Source organism: Rhinichthys klamathensis, unplaced genomic scaffold (genome assembly GCF_029890125.1).
Source record: "Rhinichthys klamathensis goyatoka isolate OS25496 unplaced genomic scaffold, OSU_Roscu_1.1 h1tg000330l_1, whole genome shotgun sequence".
NCBI classification, from domain to species: domain Eukaryota; kingdom Metazoa; phylum Chordata; class Actinopteri; order Cypriniformes; family Leuciscidae; genus Rhinichthys; species Rhinichthys klamathensis.
The window spans coordinates 2,633,850-2,660,783 of NW_026606845.1; the positions used below are offsets into that span (position 1 = coordinate 2,633,850).

Genomic DNA, 26,934 nt, shown 5'->3' on the forward strand with positions numbered 1-26,934 from the left:
AGTTCAGATACAGGCATGATGTGTGTGGACTCTGTGTGGCTGGCGGCTGTAGTCGTCTCATTACCCCTCCTCTCTCTCTGCGACCCCCTGTGAGTATAAACACACACAACTGATGCTTGTTGAGTTGTGATGAAATGGATTTAAAATATTATTTAAAATAGCTGTTAAGGTCTTTCTCCATCTTTAAGAAATCAGATCCCAGCTACAGGATTGTTGTGTCTTGTTTTGCAAAGATAAGTCCAACCAAATCACTCAGAACAGAATGAGATAATTGTGTAAATGTAACTGTTAAATGGTTTTAAAGGAATAGTTCACTTAAAATTTAAAATTTTGTCATAATTTACTCACCCTCAAGTATGAATTTCTTTCTTCTGCTGAACATAAACGAAGATGTTTTGAAGAATGCCAGTATCCAGACAGTTCATGGACCCCATTGACTAGTAGGAAACAATATAAATATGGAAGTCAATGGGGTCCATTACTGACATTCATCAAAACATCTTCTTTTATGTTCAGCAGAAAAAAGAAACGTATACAGTTTAAAACAACTTAAATGATGACAGAATTAAAAAAAATGTAAGTGAACTATTCATTTAAACATACAGTACTGTATTAATTAATCTCATAAAATAACTTTGGAAGCCCTCTTTTTTTGTTGTTGTTGTAAATAATAAATTAATTAGTGCTGTATCCTTTGTAAAAGTGCTGTGAAATGAGACATAATGGTAACACTTTAGTTTAGGGTCCAATTCTCATTATTAACTAGTGGCTCATTAGCATGCAGGACATTGGCTGTTTATTAGTACTTATAAAGCACATATTAATGCCTTATTCTGCATGATCATATTCTACATCCCTTAATTCACCCAATACCTAAACTTAACTACCTTACAAACTATTAATAAGATGTAATCAGGAGTTTATCGAGGCAAAAGTAGTAGAGAATTGGACCCTAAAATGAAGTGTGACCGATATATTCTTCTGTATTCCCCCCTGCTCCTCCTAAATGAACCTGTATTGTTCAGCTACATTCTCTCGGCCCCGAACCTGCTGAGAGTCGGGTCCCCAGAGAGAGTGTTTGTGGAGGCGCAGGACTATTCTGGAGCCAGTCTGGATGTTAAAATCTCAGTGAGAAACTCTAAAGATAAGCGTGAAGTGACGAGTACATCAGTTGCTCTAACATCTGCCATGAGCTACCAGGATCTGGTTGAGATAGAGGTGAGAAGGTTGTCTATGTGTCAAAAATCAGAGAGGATGTGTTTTACAGACTTAAACCGAGGGATGGTAGTTTGTTGGGCTTTGTGTGAACACTGTCTAGCGTGTTGTTTCTCAGTTGTCTGTGTATTGTGTGCCTGTAGATTCCTGGTAATGCATATTCCTTTGAGAAGGGAGTGGAGCAATATGTCATCCTGCAAGCTCAGTTTCCACAGAAGCTGCTGGAGAAACAGGTCATGGTGATTTTTCAATCTGGACACATAGTTTTACAGACTGATAAGACCATCTACACTCCAGACAGCACAGGTGGAAATATTTGCTGTTCTACATTTGTTTGTTGTGGAGCCAGTTTTGTCTCTTGAGATCTTAGATGCAATGACACAGATGTTTGTCTTCTCCTTCTAGTTTTTTACAGGGTGTTTTCACTGAGTCCAGGCATGACACGGGCCGTAGAAAGTGGAGTCCGAGTGGAGATCTTGGTAAATGTGCCCTCCGTCTGTGTATTAAAGTACAGTGGGGTCACAGCCATTTTTTTAGACTGTTGTACTCTACAGTGAATGTGAATAGCTGATTTAGTTTGGTTGTGCATGGAAGTTCAAATTTGTTACTCACAAATATGTTTATATATGTGTTCGTCAATTTCAATGCAACATCTTCAATGTTGACAGACACCTGATGGCATCAGCCTTCAGAGCAAATCCGTTTATCCCAATGGAGGACTGGTGTCAGGCACATTCAGCCTGACTGATCCGGCCAGGTGAGTATCTTATTTCAGTACTTCAAATGATTTGAAGATACTTAAAACCCAATATTGCTGAGTCAGTTTGTTAGCACTTTTCAAAAAATAGAGCACTGTACAAATTGGTGTCCCATCTTTGTGCCTTTATTGCTTTAAAATCTCATTGGAATTAAAACCGTTCAATATGTTGAATATTTATTTTGAAAGTAGACAAAATAAATTGAAAACCTCATTTAAAATAAATAATTTGATATCATATGATAACGTAACTTTCTGAAGAGTAGGCACCTTTTTAACTGACCACTTTTTGAAAAATGTTGTACCCTCACTCAAAAAAAGGATATGTTGGCTTTAATTAACTTTTTTATGTCAACAGGTTCCACATAACTGGGTTACGTCAAATGATTGTGAAATAATGATTATAGTAAAAGACAACCAACACCATCAGATCACCTTTTCTAATTGATCATCTGGCTGTTATAACTCAGATACAGCAGCCAAACATAATCTAATGTTATTGATTTTGGGGTCAAGAGCCCAACTAAAGCAAACACTGATCTCCATAATGGCGACTTTCCGGTTTTCTCCTTCAGTGATTCTGCTTGTTAACATCAAGTGTCTTCAATAATGCTCAATCATCACTCAATTATTCACTTAATAATCTCATTAACTTTAACACCGCTTCAGTGTTCATTTAACACTCTACTCAAGAGTTTAATTGGGTCGCTTAAAATGACTTAATTCCATGATGTTGAAGTTACATGAACAAATTATGTTTGTTTAACGTAGTTATGTGGAACCTGTTGACATAAAAAAGTTAATCAAAGCCAACATATACTTTTTTTAGTGCTTTTTGTGGATAGAACCTGTTATCTTTTAATACAATTGTGACGTTTATTAGCCCAGGGATGTGGAAACTTATGGCGTGGCACCAGAACAGCCCACAGACAAACTTCTCCAGTGAGTTTGAGGTCAAGGAATACGGTAGGTGTCACTGGATGGGTCTTTGCGAGCTGTTACGAAACAGCATTAAACAATACACCCATGACATTTGCAATCCGTTATCAACTCAGGTTCTTCCCTTTTCTCTTGCAGTCCTGCCCAGCTTCGAGGTCTCTTTGAGACCACAGAAAGCCTTCTTCTATGTGAACGATGACAGTCTATCAGTCGATATTGAAGCAAAGTACAGCACTTTTTTTGTACTGAATATTATGGCCATATGCATGTTTTCTAATTTTATGACTAGCAAATATAAATACAGTTGCAATAGTGTTTTAGAATATATTAGCTATTAAAGTAAATGTGTGTTTGTGTATTTTAAAGGTATTTGTTTGGGGAGACAGTCAATGGTCATGGATTTGTTGTATTTGGTGTGATTACTGAAGATAAAGGGAAGATAAGTATACCAGGCTCCTTACAGAAAGTGAAGGTACTACACACAAACACACACACACATGTTTGTGAAAATACCAGAGATTTATATTAAACTTAGATTTTAGGATTATTTGCTCCATATATGAATAATTTCTGTAGGGGCTTTTCTGTATAAAAAAGGCCCTCTTCAAGAATGGCGTAAACTCAGAAACACGTCTTACGTGTTCATAATTTCTACCTAGACATATGCAGACACACAAACAAAGTATAATGAGTCCTATATGATAGTTGATAGTTGACAAATACAGCATATATTGCACAGATCTGATCAAGTTTTCCTGTTGAATGTCAGATCTCTGATGGAAGTGGAACTGCAGAACTAAGAAGAAAGCACATCCGAGAGACCTTCCCAAACATCATGCAGCTTGTTGGCCAATCACTGTACATTACAGTGAGTCTGCTGACTGACACTGGTAAGAACTACACCATTTCTGGCATGCATTTTTCTTGGACAACAACGTGGACATGTTCAGGCCTCTGAAATATTATGTAATGTGCATGTGTTCATTTCCGATTATTATCGTACGCATGTGTGTTTCAGGCAGTGAAATGGTGGAAGCTCACAGGAAAGGCATTCAGATCGTGACGTCACCGTACACCATCCACTTCAAAAGAACACCACAATTCTTCAAACCTGGGATGCCCTTCGATGTCTCGGTATAAATCATAGGCTAAAAAGCAAAAAACATGATTTGATAACCTTAAGACCAATCTTTAAGTAAATATTACTGTGTTCCTTATTTTTTGTTCTGGGTTTTGCGTAAAGGTCTATGTAACAAATCCTGACCAGACGCCTGCTCAAAATGTGGAAGTGGAGGTCAATCCTGGAGGGGTCAGAGGTCAAACAAGAGCCAATGGCATTGCGAAGGTTACCATAAATACTCCAGGACGATCTTCTACACTGCAGATCACTGTAAGATCTTCCATCTCAACTGCACTGATGTTCAGTCAGATTAACAGATCTGAAACAGTCGAGTATATTACAGCACATCAGATAACAATGTATTGATGCTTTTCAGACAAAAACCAAAGATCCGCAATTAAGCAACGACCAGCAGGCAGTGAAGAAGATGACGGCTCTCGCTTACGTTCCCAAAGGAGGCTCCAACAACTACTTGCACATCGGCATTGATTCAGCAGAGCTTCAGATCGGTGATCAAATGAAAGTCAATCTCAACACTGGACAAAGTCCAGGAGTCAAAGATCAAGATTACACATACATGGTGAGAGACAGACATGTCATGATTCAAGCAGTGAAAATGTTTCCAAAAATGTATTCAGTGTCTTTTATCTGCCTCATTTTCAGATCTTAAGTAAAGGTCAGATTGTTCAAGCAGACAGATTTAAGAGGAGAGGACAATCTCTAGTGGCTCTGTCTCTACCTGTAACCAAAGACATGGTGCCGTCCTTCCGCTTTGTGACTTATTATCATGTGGGCTCTTCTGAGGTGGTGTCTGATTCAGTCTGGGTCGACGTGAAGGACACATGCATGGGAACGGTATTTTTGCCCTGGTGGACATACGGTACTGTGAATCGATCTTCATTTGTTTTCTGATCTATGTTCTTTGCTCTCCCAGCTTAAAGTGGAAGTCCACAATCCTGAGAATATCTATGAGCCTGGTGAAGAATTTGGCCTGAGAGTAACAGGAGACCCTGGGGCCAAGGTTGGGTTGGTTGCTGTGGATAAAGGCGTTTATGTTCTCAACAACAAGAACAGACTAACTCAAACAAAGGTTGGTAGATCAGGAATTGAATCCTTGCATTGTAACTGGGATGAGGCCACATTTTCTTACCTAAACATATTGACTTCATTCACTTTGTCATTAATTCCTCCAACAGATCTGGGACGTTGTTGAGTCGCATGACACTGGCTGCACAGCAGGAAGTGGAAAAGAAAGCATGCAAGTTTTTAGCGATGCCGGCCTGCTGTTTGAGTCCAGCTCTGCTGGAGGCACTAGCGTCAGAAAAAGTACTTGCATTTACTTGACCTATTCAAAACGATCAAAGTACAGACTTCACTATTATCAATGAATGCATCGGACTGATTCCATTTTTAAAACTGATCTGTTCCAGATGCCGCATGCCTTTCTTCATCTCGAAGGAAAAAACGAGAAGTGACCATAACACAACTCTGGGAGACTCTAGGTTAGAAAGCTGCATTCCTCCATTTACACCCACAAATAGCAAACCTCAAATTTTACACTCAGGGAATGATCCTAAGTTGAGTTACTAGGTTTCATTTGAATCCAAATAATTGTCAAGAAACTACTTTAGATGCATCATAGATGAACGGTTTGGTTTGTATGTGAATAGCATTTGACCAGCACTGTATCAAGTATTTTGTACTTGACACAAATTTGAGGATGGTATGAAGAAAGTGAGTTTGAGAAAGTACATATTTGACATTTGATTTTTTTTGCAAGTTCAACACTCGAGAATTTGAGAGAGAGAGACCTTAAATTTGGCCTGAAAAACTTTGTAACTCCCCACAATCAGTGTGTCATTTATCACAACTTCTTACCATACAGTTCTAGGGTTCATGCAGTACATGGACTCCCAGCCAGAGATGAGGGTGATGGCAAGAAAACGAACAGAAACAATATGTGCCTATGTGCCCTTGGTGCTGGCCCTCAATTGAATAGACATTTGTAATCAGTAGATGTATAAGATAAGTCAAAACAAAAAAAGACTAATCGAATATTATGTAATCAGTCTCTGTCCATTTTTCTTTCCTGATCCACCTTTAGTGAACAAGTACTCTGGCCTTGGGAAGGAATGCTGTCTGGATGGAATGAAGAATATGGTTGATTTGACATACACTTGTGAGTATCGGGCAGGATTTATCGTGGATGGAGAGGAGTGCAGACAGGCGTTCCTGCACTGCTGCAGTGAGATGACCGGCCACAACAAAGAGTCGGATAAACAGGGCGAACAGACTCTATCCCGCAGTAAGAGCACTCTCAAAAAATAGCATACATATTTCAATTGAAACACTCGAGCGAATACACCTGGACTCAAATCCTGCTTCAGGTGTGTCTTGAGCAGGCAGAGCTCTTACAAGTTGTGGTTCTGCTATTGCAGGAATTGATCCAATTGGAAAACTACCTTTTTTAAGGGTTGCTTCTGTTTTGTCTAAATAAATCAACCACCCTTTGACCCACAGGTGAAACTGAAGATTTTGTGAACTCAGATGACATTGTGTCACGTACGCTCTTCCCTGAAAGTTGGCTTTGGGAGGAAGTGGTGTTGCCTAACTGTCCGTCAACTAACCGTCAGTGGTGAGTGTGACTTGCAGTTTTCAACAGTCAGTGCTCAGCCAGTGATGATCCTGTTTAAGTAAAAGATGATCTCTCTTTTAGTCAAACAACCACCGTACCCAGAGATGGCCTACAGCTGAAAGACTCCATAACTACCTGGGAAATCACAGCCATCAGCTTGTCCAAGACTCATGGTACAGACTGATGTTGTAAACATACAAACCACTTGTCCATATTAAAGGAAATTCCTGCAAATTTTCCATCCTTATGCATTGCATTTGTGGCATGCCGTTCATTACCCCAGACAATAATTTCAATGCATCGCTCCATTTTCTATGTCCTGGGCTGAAAATGTTCCAGGCCTACAAAATATCTAATGCTTTCTGTGACGGCTTGCTCTCTTTTTTCTCTACAAAGGTATCTGTGTGGCAGATGTTCATGAGATGATAGTGATGAAGAACTTCTTTATTGACCTAAAGATTCCATATTCAGCCGTGCGCAACGAGCAAATTGAAATCAAGGCTATTATCCACAACTTTTACAGCAGAAAAGTAAAGGTCAGATTGGAAGACTGTTTTACTATGGCAAACCTTATCAGAGAGGCGCTCAGCATGATGACCGAATATGCTTTGGCTAGTACCAGCCCTCCTTTCTTCTTAAGGAGTATGTGATTTTCATTTCTTGTATTAGGTACGTGTGGAACTGAAGGAAACCAAGGACATCTGCAGCCCGGCCAGTAATAGAGGAAAGTACCAAATCGTAGTGATGGTAGATGCTAAATCATCATATTCAGTACCTTTTGTCATTGTCCCAATGGCTTTGGGACGCCACGCAATTGAGGTGAAGGCAGCCGCCTTGGGACGTGGAAGCGATGGCGTGAAGAAAGATCTCCTAGTGGTGGTAAGAAAAAAAAATACATCTTGATCAGAAAACTTAAAAACAAACCATGACCGTTTATTCTGAACACAGAGAATTTGTTCTTTCACTCACTCACTCACTCACTCTTCTCTTAATTTCTTTAGGCTGAAGGCGTTTTGACCAAACTTAATGAAAATCTACAGTTGAGTCCTTCTAAGAAAGGTAAGATGATTCCAACAAAACAAAGAAATGCACACAAATAATTTTTTTGTCATTTACTTTTTTGACTGTTTGTTAATTTTTGGATAGACTAATACCTGAAGGGGAAATGTGTAGCCTCTGGAACTGATTGTCAAGGATATATATATTTTTTTACCTTTATATGGGCATTTCTTGAGTTGTTGGGAGTGTTTTCTTCACATTCAGTGTTTTGTGAATGTTAAAAATTTTATGATTTTTGTCTTGAGCTCTGGATGATTTCTTTGTAAATAATAAATAAAGGCCACTAGTCATTCAAAACCACCTACCCTGCATGTACAAATAAGAGTGAAGCATGACTATACAGTTCCCATTCTTCTGGAGCAGGTGGTGAACATGTGGAGGTTATCAGGAGCCTTATACTGAGGGACCAGGCGCCCAACACACCTGCGAGCACATATGTATCAGCAATAGGTGACTCTTCTAACATCAGCTGTAAGTAGAACAAACTATGGCTTGGTTTTTTACCAGTATGTCAATCTCTTTGTGCACAGGAGATACGATCAGCATAACAATAGAGGCGGCTATAAGTGGTCATGCCATGGGTTCCCTGGTTGTCCAGCCTGGTGGCTGTGGGGAGCAGAATATGATTGGCCTAACGATGCCTGTCACTGCAACGCATTACTTGGATAAAACCAATCAGTGGCACACCGTGAAGGCTGGGCTTAGACAGACAGCTGTTTTCTATATTAATAAAGGTAAACTAAACATAAGACTGGAAAGCAAACTATTGTGCTCTGAAACTTTTGTTTCACATTCTTGTATAGAGTCCGGCCATCTAATTTGTGTTGATGTACAGGTTATAATCAACAGCTGGCGTATCGTAAAACCGACGGGTCGTATGGCGCATGGATTAGTTGGCCAAGCAGCACCTGGTAACTCATATGTTTCTCAATAGCTCTGCTTGTTTGCTAAGAGCTATTAATCAAGCATCTTGCCATGATTGAAACTAAATTGTTGTTGCCTTTCTCCTAAAGGTTGACAGCGTATGTTGCTAAAGTATTCGCCATGGCCAGTAACATCATAAACATAGACCAGAATGTGATCTGCTCTGCTCTCAAGTGGCTCATAATGAACAAGCAGTTACCTGATGGTGCTTTCAGAGAAGATGCCCCTGTAATTCATGGAGGGATGACTGTGAGTGAGACCTGTTTTAAACACTATAACACTTCATGTTGTTCCAAACCTGTATGACTTTCTTTCTTCAGTGGCCCATAAACTGAAAAATGTAAGTCATACTCAAAAAGTGCCAAAAAGTAGTCCATACAACTTGTGTGCTATGTTTTAAGTAGTAAAACACTTTTGTTGTGCTAAACAACAAAAAACAGATGGTGATTTGTCACTGACATCAAACCAGGTGTAAAACCTTTAAAAAAACTGTTACCTTAATATATCTATCTATTAAGGTCTACAATGCAATTGAAAAAAAAAAAAAAAATGACAAAAGAAAAAAAAAGCTTTTCCCAAGACTTCAATTTACATTAGTTGAGTTAGAAGTGGACATTTTGAACTCTTCAAACAAACAGAGTGAGTGTTTTCTCAGCTGATTAAGATGGAAAGCATTTATTTCACAATGTATCTTCTCAGTTTTAAGGTGTGGTTACCGTTTCTCAGCGAAACTTTGCAGGCGAAAGAAAGTGGCATCTGATGCTACAAAATACCACAAATGAAGTACAAGATTAATGACAAAATAAACGTCCAAGGATAATTCTACCAGCTATCAAACAGACCATCCCTAATTAACTGCACTGTAAAAAATAAAATCGTAAAAAAACGGTCAATGACTGGCAGCTACGGCTGCCAAACAAAAACCGTAAAAATAAAGTAAAATATCCTAATTTAAATTGAGTGCAAAAAACTTTTCCAAACTTTGTCCTTAAATGTTTTACAGAAAAACACTGTTATTTTACAGTTATTTCCTGAATTATTATGATCAAATACCTTCACTGTGAAAAAAAGGTAAAATGACTGTCAGCAATGGCTGCCATACAAAAACCATAAAATGAATGTAAAATATCCTAATTTAAATAATAAATACTATTGCAGAAATCTTCATTAAGCTTTTTAACAGAAACACTGTTCTTTCACAAATATATATATTTACTAAATTTGTACTAAAAAACATATTCACTGTAAAAAGTAAATATCTTGCTATAAACTACACGCATGATTTACTGATTATATGTCATCAGCAACTACACAGTTACTGTCTGTTAAATAAAGCAACACACAACATTTCATCAGTGTTTCTCTGCTCATCCTGGACTGAAGCTCAGGCTCTACTCTTCAACACAATGGTGACAGACACAAAACACACCATACAGAAACACTTTACATCCCAGCAGAACATTAAACACTAACAGATCTCTCAAGATCTCAGCCTCTTCACTTATTACAATCCAGACTTCTTTCATACTAACATTCCTATTGAGAAATAACAGAGGTTTAGAAGTTGATATTTTATTGAAAATAATAAAATTTGATGTCACCATGATAGAGGTCAGTGTTTGCTTTAGTTGGGCTCTTGACCCTTCATATATTAACATTAGTTATTCTCTCAACTGTGCATGTCTTTGATGCATATTTCTTATTGTAAGAAATTGAGAGAAACTCAGATCAGATGATGTTCGTCACTTAATAGTGATAATATTCATCAAGCAGTTGTCTGCTGTATTGATATCACCTGATTGGTATGACTTTTTAATGACTGAATAAGTTGTAAAATGTTAATTGTTAATTTAGAATGCCAGTATTGCTATAGAAGATCCTACAATGCTTTGATATAAGATTTTATGAAGTCATTATGCAAAAAAATTTTTTGACAGGATCATACAGACTCACTCAGACATCAAGAATGTGCGTATGAATCTCATCAATGGTGACAATGAAAAAAAAATTCTGACCTATTATAAAGTCACAAAAAGGCTTTGTTGATAGTCACCATTGTTGAGATTCATATGTTGATTCTTGATGTCTCCATACTCCTAACAAAATAAGCCAACTCAAAAAAATTTATGTAGAATATATATATTTTTTTAAATTTGAAATTGCATTAATACTGATCCCACAATATTTCAACAAATCATTTGAAAAAAAGTATAACTTTGTATAACACTAAAGTCCATCTATATATAATGTATTCACAGCCAATAGAGATTTGACTATCATATCAATGAATCAGATTATCATATGATGACTATAAAATCATCAATAAATGACCAAGATCATCTTATATTTTCTCTTGCAATTATTGCCATAATAAATGTGAATCAAAACACAGTTAAAGCAACCAGAGAAAAAGTATTGTTGAAACTCAAGAGTCATGACCCCAACTAAAGCAAACACTGATCTCAATCATGGTGACATCACATTTCTATTAAAGTTTTTTACACTTTATTTAAATTAGGATATTTTACTTTAATTATATGGTTTTTGTTTGGCAGCCGTAGCTGCCAGTCATTTGACCCTTTTTTTACGATTTTTTTTACAATAAAGGGATATGATCATAATAATGCAGGAAATACCTGTGAAATAACAGTGTTTTTTGTTTTATTTGAATTAGAAGATTTTACTTTAATTTTATGGTTTTTGTTTGGCAGCCGTAGCTGCCAGTCATTTGACCCTTTTTTTACGATTTTTTTTTTCCACTGAAGGTATATGATTGTTATTTTACAGGTATATCCTGAATTATCACAGTGTTTTTCAGTTTATTTAATTTAGGATTTTTTACTTTAATGTTACAGTTTTTTGGGGCCTGCCAGTCATTTGACCGTTTTATCATTTAACTGTTTTGTTACTGTTTAATTACAGATTATATTTGTAATTTTACATACATTTTTATGTAATTTAAGAAAACAGAAAAAATACTGCATGAAAAATACAATCAATTTCCTGTATAAAAAATGTGAATTACTGCAATTTGTCATTAATGTCACAATACCTCAAATAACAGCCGAATTTTTATTTGACAGATATTATTTGTAATTTTACAGTGTTTTGAGTACAATTTAAAATGAAAGAAAATGATCGTCAAAAAAATCACAGTTATTTTCTGTAAAATTAGGATTTTTTTTTACAGTGTGCTTTAAAAACACTCTCTTTTATTAATATAATAATATTTAAGTGTAGTGTTGTACAAAAAGGGCAGTGTAGATGCAGCTTGTCCATTGTGGTTCTTTTGTTCTGCTTTGTTGCTAAGTCATGAGTCTCTACTCACACAGAAATCGCTGTCGAACATCAACCAACAATCAAACCCGAATTTTTTTTTTTGTCACCGGAAGCGAAATTCTTCACTGCGCCAGTTCCCATTTAAATGACTGGATTTCACGTGCAGAATTTCACACTGCAATGGTAATTGTGACCACACCTTTACTTATGCATTGTTTCTGACATCACTGTGACACAGGGGAACGTACGTGGGACAAACTCACAAGCATCCATGACAGCATTTGTGCTCATTGCCCTACAGGAGGGGAGAAGCCGATGTGCTAGCCGGATCTCAGTGAGTCCTGCTAGGCTTTGAGTTAATGTGCAACACTTGAAAAAAAAGTGAAAATATGTTTGCTTCATTCAATATGTCATGCATGTAATTTATTCTTGCAATCTTATTGTTTTTATTCCTCTTTAGAGTCTCGATAGTAGCATTTATAAAGCCATCGCATACCTTAGATCTCAGTTACATGGTCTGACGAACCCATACTCAGTGGCTATGACATCTTATGCTCTAGTCAATGGAAACGCACTTGACAAACAAGTCCTCTTGAGGAAAGCCTCTGCAGGTAAAGATTTCTTATGTTTATTTGTGCTTGAAATGCACCCATATCATCCTATCAGAATTAACATTTCTTGTTTTTCGTGATTAAGATGCAGAACAACCAGGGCTTGACATTAACGCCCGCGAACCCGCCAAATGCGGGTGGATTGTGGGTGGATCTCTCCGATAGCGAGTCGACACACAAATCCGCGACCCTTTACTCACTCGTTTAATTTGCTCCGGATTAATATTGTTGTTGTAACAGGGCTTGAATTCCGGTGAGGGATTGCGCATATTAAGCATAATTTACTCATTCCTGCAGATTTTGTGTTCACACCCAAAGTGTGTGCACATAAATACCAGGGTTTCCGTTGTCCGGTAATTACCGGACATTGGCCGGGAAAAAAATGAAAATGTCCGACAAAATTAAATCTCTCCGGTCAAATTTTCCGATTAAAATAGCGTAATAATCCCGCCCCCCTAACACAATATGAATTTGAGAATAAGCCTAAAATGTATAAAGCAAAAATACACCGACCTTTGGCTATGTTATAAAGGAACAGCCTCTACCGTTTGAAAGTTATTAAACAACATCGCATGCTGCATTTCAAATAAAGCGCACGCCTAAACCGGCTGTAATATAGACCTAAACAACGAACGATTGAGTGAGATGTTCCAAATATGGCCAGGCCAGGCAGGCTATAGCCTTAAAAGCTTTTTTCAGAGGCCAGACGCGACGGACGATGGTGAATCAGGAACGTCTCATTATATAGATCAGTGGTTCTAATCCGCGCACTCGTAGGATACAGGTTTTTTTTTCTCTCATCAAAACTGAATAGCCTATGTTCATCAGTGGTTACAGCCTATATCAAGCAGGGACACGTTTGTGTGCATTTTATTTTGTGATTTCACCGGAATGAATAGAGAGTCTCCGCAACGGCGATAGATTGAAACGCTCGTCCGAGTGAAGATTGCGCAACTCGCGCAGCGCGTCGTCCATGACACCGATAGCAGCGGACACGAGCGCTCAGCTTGATTTCAAAAACAACTGATTTTAGCGCTAGATCTCTTATTTAATAGCGAACTAAATGAATGATCTGCTAGTTAACTGGAGATGTTTTATTTATTTGTATTAGGTACATCCGTGCCTCAATGTTTCAAAAAGTGAATGTGTGAAACCATAGTAAAAAACAATTGGTGTTGATTGACGTCAATCGGACGTTCATGTTTTTTTCCGTCTATTTGAAAGTCAGGCTAATAATAACATGTTGCATTCTATACGGCCTGATTATGTCATTTTTTAAGTTACATAGCCTGCCTCCAGTTTTCCTCAACTTGACTAATTAAGAGGCGATATTTGACCGGCATATCATCAAAATGTCCGTAAAACGAAACCATTTTTTTCTAGCGGAAACTCTGATAAATACACTATATTGGCTATATAAAACTGTATAATGGGTTTGTGCGTCATGTCTTAAAGTGACAGCAGCCTAATATACCAGTTGTTAAATTATGAGATTATATAATAAAAATCTATACGGCAGTTTTTGTACTTTGTAAAGCCCCTAGCCACAGTGTCTGGTGAGCAAAAAAATGTCAGGCCCTGAGAACAACATATAACATTTGTTCAAAGCAATGAAGACAAAGACTCTCAAAAATTATTAATTCTAATCTTTTGACCGGTAGTGTGTAATGATAACGAACATAAACAAAGCATCAATGATGACACAATATAAAACTAAAAGTCAAGAAGTATAAAATGTGCTTGATGTCTTGTATTTTATACTCTATTTCAACAATGAAGCTGCTTTGGAACAATATTTATGGCGAAAAGTGCTGTACAAAATTAAACTGAATTGACCCCGTGTAGATGGAAGTCACTGGCCCGTGCCTGGAAGCAGTAGCTACACTTTGGAGGCTTCGGCTTATGCGCTCCTGGCTCTTGTTAAAGCTGAAGACTTTCAGAGCGCAGCTCCCATCGTAAACTGGCTCAACAACCAGAGGCAGTCCAATGGAGGATACGGCACGACTCAGGTTTGTAGTGTACATTAAACATTGTGAAGCTGTCCATACAGTATGTTCATTATGCAACAACATACGGTAACACTTTACTTGAAGGGGTGTGCATAAGACTAATATGACACCTTCATAATCATGACATGACACATGTTATGAATATGAAGGAAGTTTTATGCATGTTTGTGACAACTGTCATTAAGTGTCATTCGCTCAATTATGACATTTTTAATGCAAATATGACATTGTTTGAGATGTCTTTGTTATGACACCTTGACAAACCAATACATCATAACCTGTCAGTGTCTTTGTCATGACAACTGGACATTACTAAGACAACACAACCTGTCATAAACATGACATAGCAGATTAATTATCAAACTTAAGAAACCACTTAGCTTTATTGGTTTACATTACATTAAACTGTCAGGTGGTTGGTTTTGACATTGGTTGTCATGAAGCCATTATAACTGTTTAATGACAAATTCAATTTGTACCACTGTAGTTGAGGTCACGAAAAATATTCATGACACAGTTATAATGGCCTTATGACATCCAATGTCAAAACCAACCACATGACAGTTTAACTTAATTTAATGTCAAGTTGTCATGACAAAGACACTGGCAGGTTATGATGTTATGGTTTATGTCAAGATGTCATAACAAAGACATCTTAAACAATGTCATATTAGCATTCAAAATGTCATAATTGAGCGCAAGACACTTAATGACAGTTGTCATAAACATGCCTAAACCCTACTTCATATTCATGACATATGTCATGTCATGGTTATGAAGGTGTCATGTCAGTCTTATGTACACCCCTTCAAGTAAAGTGTTACCCAACATACTTGTTTTTTGTTTTTTTTTGTTTTACAAAAGCGAGGACACATTTCTCAATACTCCATATACACATTTCTCAATTTTTCAAAACTCTTCAGTTCTCATTACCGGCTTTCACTTACCAGTTAATTTCACATGTAGGGCCAGATTTACTAAACAGGGCAAATTAGTGTGAAAGCTCAATCCCAGAAAAGCACGGATGGGAAGGATCTGCACGTGATCGACTGACGCAGCCGGATCATTTTCATAATGACCAACACAACCAAGATCAGCACAAATTAGCATCTGGTTTAAGACATGTATTTGCGTCATTATTTACCGCCCAAAAAAAGCAAGTAAATTGACTAGCGCAAACCTTAAATCACCTTGCATGATTCATTTAAATATATTCTCTCATAAATATTTGCGTCTGAAAGGGAAACTCTTACAAATGCATATGCAATAAGCTCAGCCGCAAAAATAACACTGTCCATGCCTTTTGCGCGTCTTTAGTAAATCCTGACAGTAGTTTTTTAACGCCAAAAGAGGTTTTGCGCTGGTGCAAGCTGTTTGTAAATCCCAAAAATACACTAAAACTTACAAATTATTTCATACATGTCTCAAAAAAATTCTTTCTTCCATAAAACTAAGGTTTTTACCCAACAAACACACTGACTCATAAAACAATGACTTCAAAAACAAAACAAAACACGAACAACAGATAGCATTATACAATATTTTCTTTTGTAAAAACAAATGTACACAAAAGAATGACACTCAGTTTGTTACATGGTCCATCTCATTTTTTAAAATAGTATTTATTTTTTTAGATTTGGAATATATTTCATTATGGAAATGTATTACTGTAGAAATGTGGGATATTCCTGTCTTATTCAGTTTTGTATTATGTTAAGTTTTGAGCACACGGCGTTTGGTGGTGTTTTTGTCCGAGTGAAAAATGGATTCATGTCATTTGAACGATATAGTCATTTGATGCCTTTTGTGCCAAAGCAATGATAAATGATCCACAGTGTAGCCCACATAGACAGCCGTGGTTCTCACTGTGTGGAAAGTGGTCTTACCCATTGTAAAAAAATAAAATAAAATAAAAAAACTGTAAGGGAGACTATTAGCCTATATATTTTAATGCAAATTTTTTATTTTATTTTTTTTATTTTTTTATTTATCTTAATTTTTTTACTAAATTACGTGATTTGATCAATAAATAAAAATTAAATAGTAATTTAAGCACATTCCTCACATTCTTTCAACTTAAATTCAAAATAACTCAACAATATCATGCATAATCCTTTTAATTCAGCTCAGAATATCTTACATTGGGTGTTTTTGCCGACCTCTTGTGGAATAAAAAAATATAACATAACATGTCATCACTCTTGCCACTAGATGGCCTTATAGCTCTATGTGGAGCAAATGAGCTGTTTCCCCAGGGTCCTAAAGTCACTTCACTGTGCATTCAGAGACACATGTAGACATTATAACACCATTTTTTGGTAAAGTTTTAGCATTTTTAGTTTGAATTTTGAGCATTTTAAGGTTTTTCTATGTGTACTGAATCATTCCTCGCATCCCATTCATACCTAAGGGGGTCAAATTGACCCGTGAAGGAAGGATTTGTTTCTTTTTTAAATTTCAACCAACTCCTCAAATCCATACATTTTTTTGTGTGTGTGTAGCCTATTCGTGGTTCAAGTGCGACAAAAATCCTTGGGTCTTGGGTCTTGAACATTAAATTTTACATTTTTTTAAAATGACCCAAGCGAAGGATGAGGGACCAAAGGGCAAAACCTACACACGAAAAACAGTTCAAACGTGTCTCTTCCCTCCCAGGCCACCATCATGGTGTTCCAGGCTGTAGCCGAGTACAGGATTAAAGTGAAGGACATAAAGCTGTTAGACCTGGAGATGACCATCCGAGTGGAAGGCAGCCGGCAGCCGATTGTGTGGAGGTTCAACAAAGACAACTCTCATCTCGCACAAACAACAAAGGTGAGTTTGTGCTGGAAGTGGAAAACGTGTTTGCACGCTACCATTTTAATGTCATTCAGTTAATAAAGTCCTAAGATGTTTATCGTACAGTCAGATATAAATGACCGTTTATGTCACAGGGTGTAGCTTTAATTTCATATTGTATGAGCAACTGTACCTGGTTTAAGATGAAACCTCTATTTGTAATTCTTATATTGATCAGCTACATTTGATATATTTTCTCAAGATTAATTCATTTACAGTGTACGTTATAATTTTTGTCCATCAACAGCTTCCATCTAGCCGGCAGATCACCATCAGTGCCAGGGGTTCTGGAGAGGCCGCTGTAACTGTGAGTGACTGAAGAAGGCAAAAGCTGAAAATATACCAATACGCCAGATCTTAAAAACTGTGTGTTTTCTCCTCTGCAGGTTGTGACTGAGTACTATGCAAAACCAAAAGAGAGCAGTGGCACTTGCAAGAACTTTGAGCTTGATTTGACCTTTGAAAGGGATGATCAAGGTCAGATTTTTGTGTCTTCAATTTTCAGGGGGGGACATGATCATAAATACAATGTATATCTAAAAATGTATGATCATGCTGGTCCTCACAGGTGTCATTATGTCAACATGTTTTGCATAAATATAAATGAGGCCTTGTCATTATATTTACTTTAGCTTACAATTAAAAAAAAATTACAATATTTTGTATTGTAACCAAAAAATAAATACTATTTTTTTTAAATACATTTTTTTTATTTGTCATGAAAGTAATATTAATGTTCCTAAAACAGGCTTTGTTTTCTTGATGCAAAATGAAATATATAATAAGATTAAAATATAATATAATTAAAACAAATGTTTGCTTTTGCTTTGTGTTTGGTGAAATGCCCTGCACATTTTGTGATATTCACCTCTTGAGTGTATGTTTACAATCAGCAGGTACTTTTATCCAAAGTGACTTACAAATGAGGAAAATCACAAACCATTTCTTTCTTTCTTTCTTTTTAGTTACATATCGGGGAGCAACTGAGAGTTATAAACTCACTATACATACCAGGTGTGCAAATAAGTGCCATTTTCATCACAATATTCTGTTCTAATCAACTGAATATTAAAAGTTCATTTGCACTAAACAATATCTAAGTTCAGTGAATAATCCTTGAAAATGATCAAATTAATTATTAAGTTTAGTTTAACTAACATTGTGGACAGTCCAAACTTTTGGCTGGAATTACAGTGCTTTATCATGACATTTATTATATTCTGTTAAAGCTGATGTGTGGATGTTTTTAGATGTTAATATATTCTCTCTTGTCCCATCTTCACATATAGAGGAGAGTTGGAGAAAACTGTCTGAACCTCATATTTTAGTGCAATTGAAAGTTCACATATTCTTTGACTCCACAGATATCTGTCCGCGGACACGGACGCCTCCATGTCTATACTGGACATATCATTACTGACGGGATTTGTTGTGGATGAGAATGATCTGAAGGCGGTATGGATCACTTTTTTTTCATTATTATCACATTTGCTATTGCCAAAATGGAAAGTCCATGGGCTTTCAATTAAAATGCGCATATTAGTCCCAACAAACTTGCGTTTTTTTTTCCCACTACGAAAAAATATGAATGGACTGCTCAATATTTCCACAACAATTTCAGTGCTACATTTGTCCCACAGTAAACTGTAAAAGTATATTTCTAATAACTTTTAATCACAACTAATTATAATATAGTATATTTTATTAACTATAGTAAGCATAACATTTTAGCATATTATATTTAAACATACCTTTAGTGTAAATCCTATAAATATCGCTTTGTCCTGTTGTGGGAAATTTCCAAAATGTAGTTTTATGCTTAATTTTCTCACAATTTCCATAGTTGCGGTGGCCACCGAGGCTTAATGCAGACGCGATTGGCATTAAAGGTCATAAAGACGCATAAACAGAAAAGTTGTCAAACTCTCCAAAAATAACTTTCTGTTCCTGTTTTGTAGCTGTCAACTGGACGGGACAGGCTGGTTCAGAAATTTGAGATGAACAAGCAGCTTTCAGAGCGAGGATCCCTCATCATCTACCTGGACAAGGTCTCTGTGGCAGTTTTACTCGGAAAACACTCATATAAAGGCGGGGTTTGAAAAAGTTAAAGGCAAATTAAGTGAGACTCGCATCAATAGAATTTGACTCACAGTCCTAGATTCCTCCCTAAATTACTATAAATAATAATTACTATAAGAATGAATACATACATTCTACTAAGCTTTTTAAAGTGATTACACTATGCTGTCTTTTCAATAATACTAGTCAAGATATATTTATCCGAAAACCAACAATGATTATGAGTACAGCACAAGCACATCTGAAAGTGCAAGAAAGAGGACAGAATAAGGTATATTTTATTGTTTAGAGTCAAAAGGAAGTAAGTTGAACAGAACTTTTTTTTTTTTTTTTGCATTTATAACATTTATTTATTTTAACTAAAAATGAAACTTCAAAATCCCTCCCGCATCCCGGCTATAAAGTGTCTGCTGTTTGCACTTACACTTGCAGGTTTCTCATGACCGGAGAGATAGGATCGCCTTCAGGCTGCACAGGATTATGAATGGAGGCTTTATTCAACCAGCGGCGGTCACTGTGTATGAATACTACTCTATAGGTATGACACTGATGTGCATGCAAACACTCCAGTAGTCTGACATTAATTGCAAAAAGATTTTATCAGTTCACCAGGAAACAAAGCCTGGTTAAAAATAAATGATTTTTTTCATTGTAAAAATGCAGAAGGTTTTCTGTTAGGTTACAGTTTGTAGCTGTATAAAAACAAGAAGTAGGCTATATGCAATGTCCCTGTGTGTGTGTGTGTGTGTGTGTCCGTGTGGTACTCACTATTGCAGGAAAGAATAAAACCACAATTACCAGAAGAAAAACGAACAGAATTAAACTTAAAATTGTCTTTTTGTTGCCGCACGCTCTCTTCCACTGCTCTTCACAGCGCGTGTTCCCGCACTATCAGCTTATTTAAATATTTTCCCTGCTGGAAAATCCAAGTTTTTTTTTTTTTTTTTTTCACCTATATATCATTTGCATTGCAACAGTAGGTTCATAAAGAAAAAGCAATAACTTTTTAAAATTATGATTAACTCTGCATGTTAAAGTTCCATTCAAATCATGATTACAGTAAAAGATGTTGTAAGTTTATTGCTTATGTTACCTATTTTTGACTTATTTGGATATTATTTTCGTGGCTGACTGCTATATCTCAGATGCTACAACACAATGATCACTGTATACCTGTGTGACCAATGCGATGTCATGATTCCTCAATGTTTAGAAAATCGCTGTGTGAAGTTTTATCATCCGACCAGGAAGGAAGGAGCTCTTCAGAAAATCTGTAAGAATGATGTCTGTCAGTGTGCCGAAGGTAACGTGCACTTTGTTTTTTTATGAAAGTTTGAGTAAGTTATGCTGTTAATCTACAGCAGGTTCATTTATCTGTCTATTGCTAATACAGAAAACTGCAGTCTTCAGCGGAAGGAGAAAATTCACGAGGCTCAGCGTAATACGAAAGCATGCGAACCAAAAATAAATTACGGTAATAAATTATGAAAATATTGTTTTTTGTAGAGACAACACACTGCAGCTAATGAGAATGTCTTCAGCATATATACTTATAATTTTTTACAGTTTATAAGGCTGTTCTGGTGAGTGAAGATGACGACGCTTCAGCGGTTTATTACAATATGAGGATTGAAATTGCCCTCAAACAAGGTATAATTCCTCACTCCAACCACCGAGTGTATACATTTGTAAATTTTGTCAATGTAATGATTCAGTTTCCCACTTATTTCAGTGTAAGATTTTAAAGTGATATACATGTTCTGCTGATATCTTGTTTAAGTTTAATAACCCACAGTAAATAAGCTACTCACGTCTGGCCTTTACAGTATTTTGGGAGAAACAAATTAGATTTTGTTTAGTTAAGTTGTGCCAGTACAAACTCAGTGCCTCGAATATGTCACCATACGTGAGTATTTATGTTACATACAGTATTTAAATGTTGCTTATCAGAGCTGGAAAACAACGTGGAGGGGAAGCGGCGCACTTTCACCGTACAGATCTCATGCAAAGAAGCGTTGGATCTGAAGCGGGGTGAGAGCTATCTGATCATGGGCCAGTCTGAGGATGTACAACTGCAAGGTGGAAAGTAAGTGCACTTGACCCGTGGTCTAAAGTGTGTGTCCTGATCTGTGAAAATGCTTCTGTATTCATGAGCGAGTGTGAAATATGAAACACTTTCTGAATGGTTAGTGTGCAATCACATTATTTGTAGACAATAACTACAATGAAACATTATTGGGGTAGTTAATTGTGTCTGCCTGTCATTTTTAAAGCACAGTTTGCATTGTTGTAATTCACTGAAGGAAGTATGAAAGCCTGGTAATGTTGCAAACATGACAAAAAAATTGCATAGCGTAGTTTCTATATTGTGCATTTACACTGCTCTCACAAAAAATGTACTGTAGCTATCTGTATTCATAATAAATAAATGCGTTCATTAGAAAATGCACAGAAAAAAAATCTAATTTAAAAAAACATTGTGTTAAATCACATTAGAAACATGTTGGCAACATGCTTTAAACATGCAAGCAATGTGTTAATTTATGCTAGAATCATAAATCATAAAACATGCTGGCTAAATCATGCTAAAAAATGTTAAAGTCCCCCTGTAGTCAATCATTTATCCCTTAAAACGCATCTTTGATCACCAAAATTACATATTTAAAAGTTTTTTCCTTGGGGAAAAAATTGTCATGCCTTAAAGTAGCTTGAATGTAACTCGACATCCTTGCCTCATTTAGTATTCGCGGTTCTATGAATATGCAAATGAGCCCCGCCTCCACTCACTCAGCTCAGAGATCCACTGGTTGACGATCACACGTTGATCTGATTGGTTACAAGGTAGTGTGTGACGTCAGAAACACCAGCGATTTCACACCGTGTTTTTGAGACTGTCTTTGGTTCACTGCAGTTTTAAGCAGAAAATACTCAGCAATGCTGTCGACTTATGAATTTACACATGGTTTGTCTTAAAGCATATTAAAAACACCACATAGACATATAAACAAAATTAAAAGCTTGATAGAAAAAGGCATGCTAGAAAAATGCTAAGTTGTTGTAAGACAAGTGAGAACTACAGTAAGAAGAGTGAAAGAAATGTTAGACTTTTTGATTTTAAAGAATAATCAAGGACAACGGATTTAATTCATTCATTAAAGTTTGTCATGTAAGACCGTGTTTAACATGAACTTCCTCTGCTTCCTCTTCAGAATTCAGTACGCTCTGGGCGAGAGGACCTGGGTCGAGTTTTGGCCCAGTTTGGAGCAGAGCAAGACGAGCGCTGAACTCAAAGAAAAATATGACGGCATGTTGAGTCTCCAGCAGGATCTGCGCTTCGGCTGCAGATAATCCGTCAAAACGGCCCTAATGCCAGACTACTGCTTTTGATGACAAGATCGTATATATTACAACACTCAGGATAGCTTAATTTTCAACAATGTATGCTAAACATGAGTTAATTTTGACTGTTGCTTTTTTTAATAACTATCCTGTTACTCAGCTAATTAAATAATGTATACCAGCTTGACTTTCAATGTTTATGCAAATTTCCATAATAAAAGAAGTCTAGCAAGGTCATCTATTCTGATTACTGTCCCAAAACAATAAACATTTAGAGTATACTGATTCAATGTTGATGCCGAAATGCACATATTATATTATTTATAATCTCAACATAGAGTAACCTTATGTTGTGTGATGAACCTTGTGTTGTGTAATTTTCCAATAATTCAAGCTCAGCAGGATGTAAAAGTAAGTTTCTTTGGAAAGAAATGTGCATTTGTGTTTAACTCAGCACATCAGTCTGAAGTTCATCACCTCATAGTGACACTGAGCGCAAATAACACTCAATAGAAAGTTCATGCTCTCTATGCTTGTACAAGTTCATTTTTAATGCTTATCTTTGCATACAAATAAAAAAAAGAAAGTATTAAAGATTCATTAATGTTTGTAAGGTTAATGTAAGTCATTTTTAATGCAAGTGAATGTTTGTAAATTAATTATTGTACTAATTTTCACCAGTATTTAAAGAAAGTTGCACAATGAGCTGTGCTGTTTGTCACTATGCAAGAAAAAAACTGCTCTAAAATCAGTTAATGATAAGATAATTATGAAATAATTACGAATATGTAAGACATATTTATGGTACATCTTTTTACATTTTAGTAATTTGTGGGGGGGGGGGGGGGGGGGTCGGGGGGGGGGGTACAGTGCATCAAAGTTTGAATTCTTGTTGGTTAGCAATATGTAAATTTTAGGGGAGGTTCTCTATATTAAACCCTGCACTCGCCCTCCTAACGTCCACAGCTCAACTGGAAGTTGAGCTCAGACGCAGAAGTAATAATGGAACTGGAGGGGATTTATAACAGTGTTGACAGCGAGACCTGCAGCAAGAGCAACGACAGGGGACTGGAAAGAGATGAATATAGTTATACTAATAAGGCTCGAAAACTCAGCCAGAGTGAAGCAAGAGCTCAAAAACACAGTAAGACATGTATTGTGATTTTAGTTGTTTATATTGAATAGCAGTAGCTTTCAACATATGTTCTTGATTTTTAACAGTGCACTTATTTGTAATTGTAAACATGTTCCTTAAAAGCCTTACTACTTTAACGAGAATTATGAGGAAATGTATTGCATTTTTTTTATGTTTTCCTGTTTGGCAGGAGGTTTGCCAGGAAGAAGTAAGTGTGTTGTGTTGAGCACAGTGTGCTTTAGTCTCATGTGCATTCCCCTAGTGGCAGCCATTATAGTTCTGCATATAAAGCTCACGGCAGAGAGAGAAATACAAGCTACACACATGTTACAGACCGGTTCAACATATCAAACTGAGCTGTTACAGAACAGCTTCAACTCTTTGAGTCAGAAGAAACTGGAGCTGGAGACCAGAGTCAAAGATCTTATTGCTGAGAAAGGTCAGTTACAGAGACGTTTTGATTCTTTAAGTCAGAACAAACTGAAGCTAGAGACCAGAGTCAATAATCTCACTGATGAGAGAAGCCAGTTGGAAACCAGAGTCAAAGATCTAACCACTGAGAAAAGCCAGTTACACAACAATTTCAACTCTTTGAGCAAGAAGAAACTTGAGCTGGAGACCAGAGTCAATGATCTTACTGCCGAGAAAAGCCAGTTGGGGACCAGAGTCAATGATCTCAGTGCTGAGAAAGGCCTGTTACAGAACAATTTCAACTCGTTAAGTCAGAAGAAACTGGAGCTGGAGACCAGAGTCAATGATCTCAATGCTGAGAAAGGTCAGTTACAGAGAAGTTTTGATACTTTAAGTCAGAACAAACTGAAGCTGGAGACCAGAGTCAATAATCTTACTGATGAGAGAAGCCAGTTGGAAACCAGAGTCAATTATCTTACTGCTGAGAAAGGCCAGTTACAGAACAATTTCAACTCTTTGAGCCAGAAGAAACTTGAGCTGGAGACCAGAGTCAATGATCTTACTGCTGAGAAAAGCCAGTTGGGGACGAGAGTCAATGATCTTACTGCTGAGAAAAGCCAGTTGGGGACCAGAGTCAATTATCTTACTGCTGAGAAAGGCCAGTTGGGGACGAGAGTCAATGATCTTACTGCTGAGAAAAGCCAGTTGGGGACCAGAGTCAATTATCTTACTGCTGAGAAAGGCCAGTTACAGAACAATTTCACCTCTTTAAGGCAGAAGAAACTAGACCTGGAGACCAGAGTCAATGATCTCACTGCTGAGAAAAGTCAGTTACAGGGAAGTTTTAACTCTTTGAATCAGACGAAACTGGAGCTGGAGAACAGAGTCAATGATCTCAATGCTGAGAAAGGTCAGTTACAGAGAAGTTTTGATACTTTAAGTCAGAACAAACTGAAGCTGGAGACCAGAGTCAATAATCTTACTGATGAGAGAAGCCAGTTGGAAACCAGAGTCAATTATCTTACTGCTGAGAAAGGCCAGTTACAGAACAATTTCAACTCTTTGAGCCAGAAGAAACTTGAGCTGGAGACCAGAGTCAATGATCTTACTGCTGAGAAAAGCCAGTTGGGGACGAGAGTCAATGATCTTACTGCTGAGAAAAGCCAGTTGGGGACCAGAGTCAATGATCTTACTGCTGAGAAAAGCCAGTTGGAGACCAGAGTCAATTATCTTACTGCTGAGAAAGGCCAGTTACAGAACAATTTCACCTCTTTAAGGCAGAAGAAACTAGACCTGGAGACCAGAGTCAATGATCTCACTGCTGAGAAAGACCAGTTGCAGAGAAATTTTGACTCTTTGAATAAGAAGAAACTGGAACTGGAGACAGAACTAAGGAAGTTATCTAAAAGAGGTGTGTAAAAATTAATTTGTCCATATAGTATTGCACTTTACTATCCAAAAAAAAAAATGTATTTGTTAATTAAATAGAAAATGGTAAACTTTTCATTACCAACGAGAAGAAGAGCTGGTCTGAGAGCAGGCAGTACTGCATGAATCATGGTGGTGATCTGGTCATTATCAACACTGAAGAGAGGCAGGTGAGTTCAGAGCTTGTTCAAGAATACAAGAAACATCTGTTAAAAATCCCTTTGTATGCATACTACCCCAACCTGATGATAGCCCAAAATACATTTACATTAACACTGGCTACAGTGTTTGATGATGTTGTAGGGTGTTCTGAATTAACGCATTTTGTTAAGTGAAGTGAACTTCAACTGATATCTCATTAAATATATTGGGACACCCCTCCAGATCATCGAATTCAGGTGTTCCAATCACTTCCATGGCCACAGTTGTATAAAATCAAGCACTAGGCATGCAGACTAATTCTACAAACATTTGTGAAAGAATGGGTCGCTCTCAGGAGCTCAGTCAATTCAAGCGTGGTACAGTGATAGGTTGCCACCTGAGCAATAAATCCATCCGTGAAATTTCCTCACTACTAAATATTCCACGGTCAACTGTTAGTGGTATTATAACAAAGTGGAAGCAATTGGGAACAACAGCAACTCAGCCACGAAGTGGTAGGCTACGTAAAATCAGAGCGGGGTCAGCGCATGCTGAGGAGCACAGTGCAGAGAAGTCGCCAACTTTACGCAGAGTCAATAGCTACAGACCTCCAAATTTCGTGTGGCCTTCAGATTAGCTTAAGTGTGTAGAGAGCTTCATAGAATTGGGTTTCCATGGCCGAGTAGCTGCATCTAAGTGCACTGTATAGTCCAAGTGCAATGCAAAGCGTGGGATACAGTGTGTAAAGCAGCCGCCACTGGACTCTAGAGCAGTGAAGAAGTGTTCTCTGGAGCGACGAATCACGCTTCTCTGTCTGGCAATCTGATGAACGAGTCTGGGTTTGGCGGTTGCCAGGAGAACGGGACTTGCCTGACTGCAAGTTTAAAATTATGGTGTGGGGTTGTTTTTCAGGGGTTGGGCTTGGCCGCTTATTTCCAGTGAAAGGAACTCTTAATACCAAGCATTCCAAGACATTTTGGACAATTTCATGCTCCCAACTTTGTGGGAACAGTTT

At 37.2% G+C, this 26,934-nt stretch overlaps 1 protein-coding gene across 1 annotated transcript; it reads left to right on the top strand.

The window, feature by feature from the left end:
• Positions 1-23,041, top strand: c3a.4 (complement C3a, tandem duplicate 4). The gene is made up of 41 exons (XM_056272076.1): positions 1-89; positions 1,026-1,218; positions 1,359-1,521; positions 1,621-1,694; positions 1,884-1,972; positions 2,856-2,938; positions 3,050-3,137; positions 3,278-3,383; positions 3,681-3,801; positions 3,930-4,045; positions 4,155-4,301; positions 4,408-4,611; positions 4,695-4,886; positions 4,966-5,121; positions 5,228-5,357; positions 5,462-5,533; positions 6,136-6,336; positions 6,552-6,666; positions 6,748-6,839; positions 7,063-7,202; positions 7,336-7,545; positions 7,668-7,725; positions 8,089-8,175; positions 8,256-8,459; positions 8,561-8,636; positions 8,739-8,898; positions 12,167-12,262; positions 12,389-12,539; positions 14,385-14,548; positions 17,204-17,362; positions 17,634-17,693; positions 17,773-17,863; positions 18,352-18,400; positions 18,751-18,841; positions 19,345-19,434; positions 19,898-20,003; positions 20,679-20,768; positions 20,859-20,939; positions 21,032-21,115; positions 21,416-21,551; positions 22,675-23,041. The coding sequence occupies exons 1-41, from the start codon at positions 16-18 to the stop codon at positions 22,811-22,813; spliced, it is 4,938 nt and encodes a 1,645-aa protein (XP_056128051.1). The 5' UTR covers positions 1-15; the 3' UTR covers positions 22,814-23,041.
• The last annotated feature ends 3,893 nt before the right edge of the window (positions 23,042-26,934 follow it).

What these genes read in the sequence shown, in the direction of transcription:
- c3a.4 (XM_056272076.1), top strand. Translation starts at nt 16, where the DNA reads ATGATGTGTGTGGACTCTGTGTGGCTGGCGGCTGTAGTCGTCTCATTA. An exon ending in AGGACACATGCATGGGAACG is followed by an intron (nt 4,887 to 4,965) that starts GTATTTTTGCCC and finishes TTGCTCTCCCAG; the next exon opens with CTTAAAGTGGAAGTCCACAA. An exon ending in ATGAGAATGATCTGAAGGCG is followed by an intron (nt 18,842 to 19,344) that starts GTATGGATCACT and finishes CCTGTTTTGTAG; the next exon opens with CTGTCAACTGGACGGGACAG.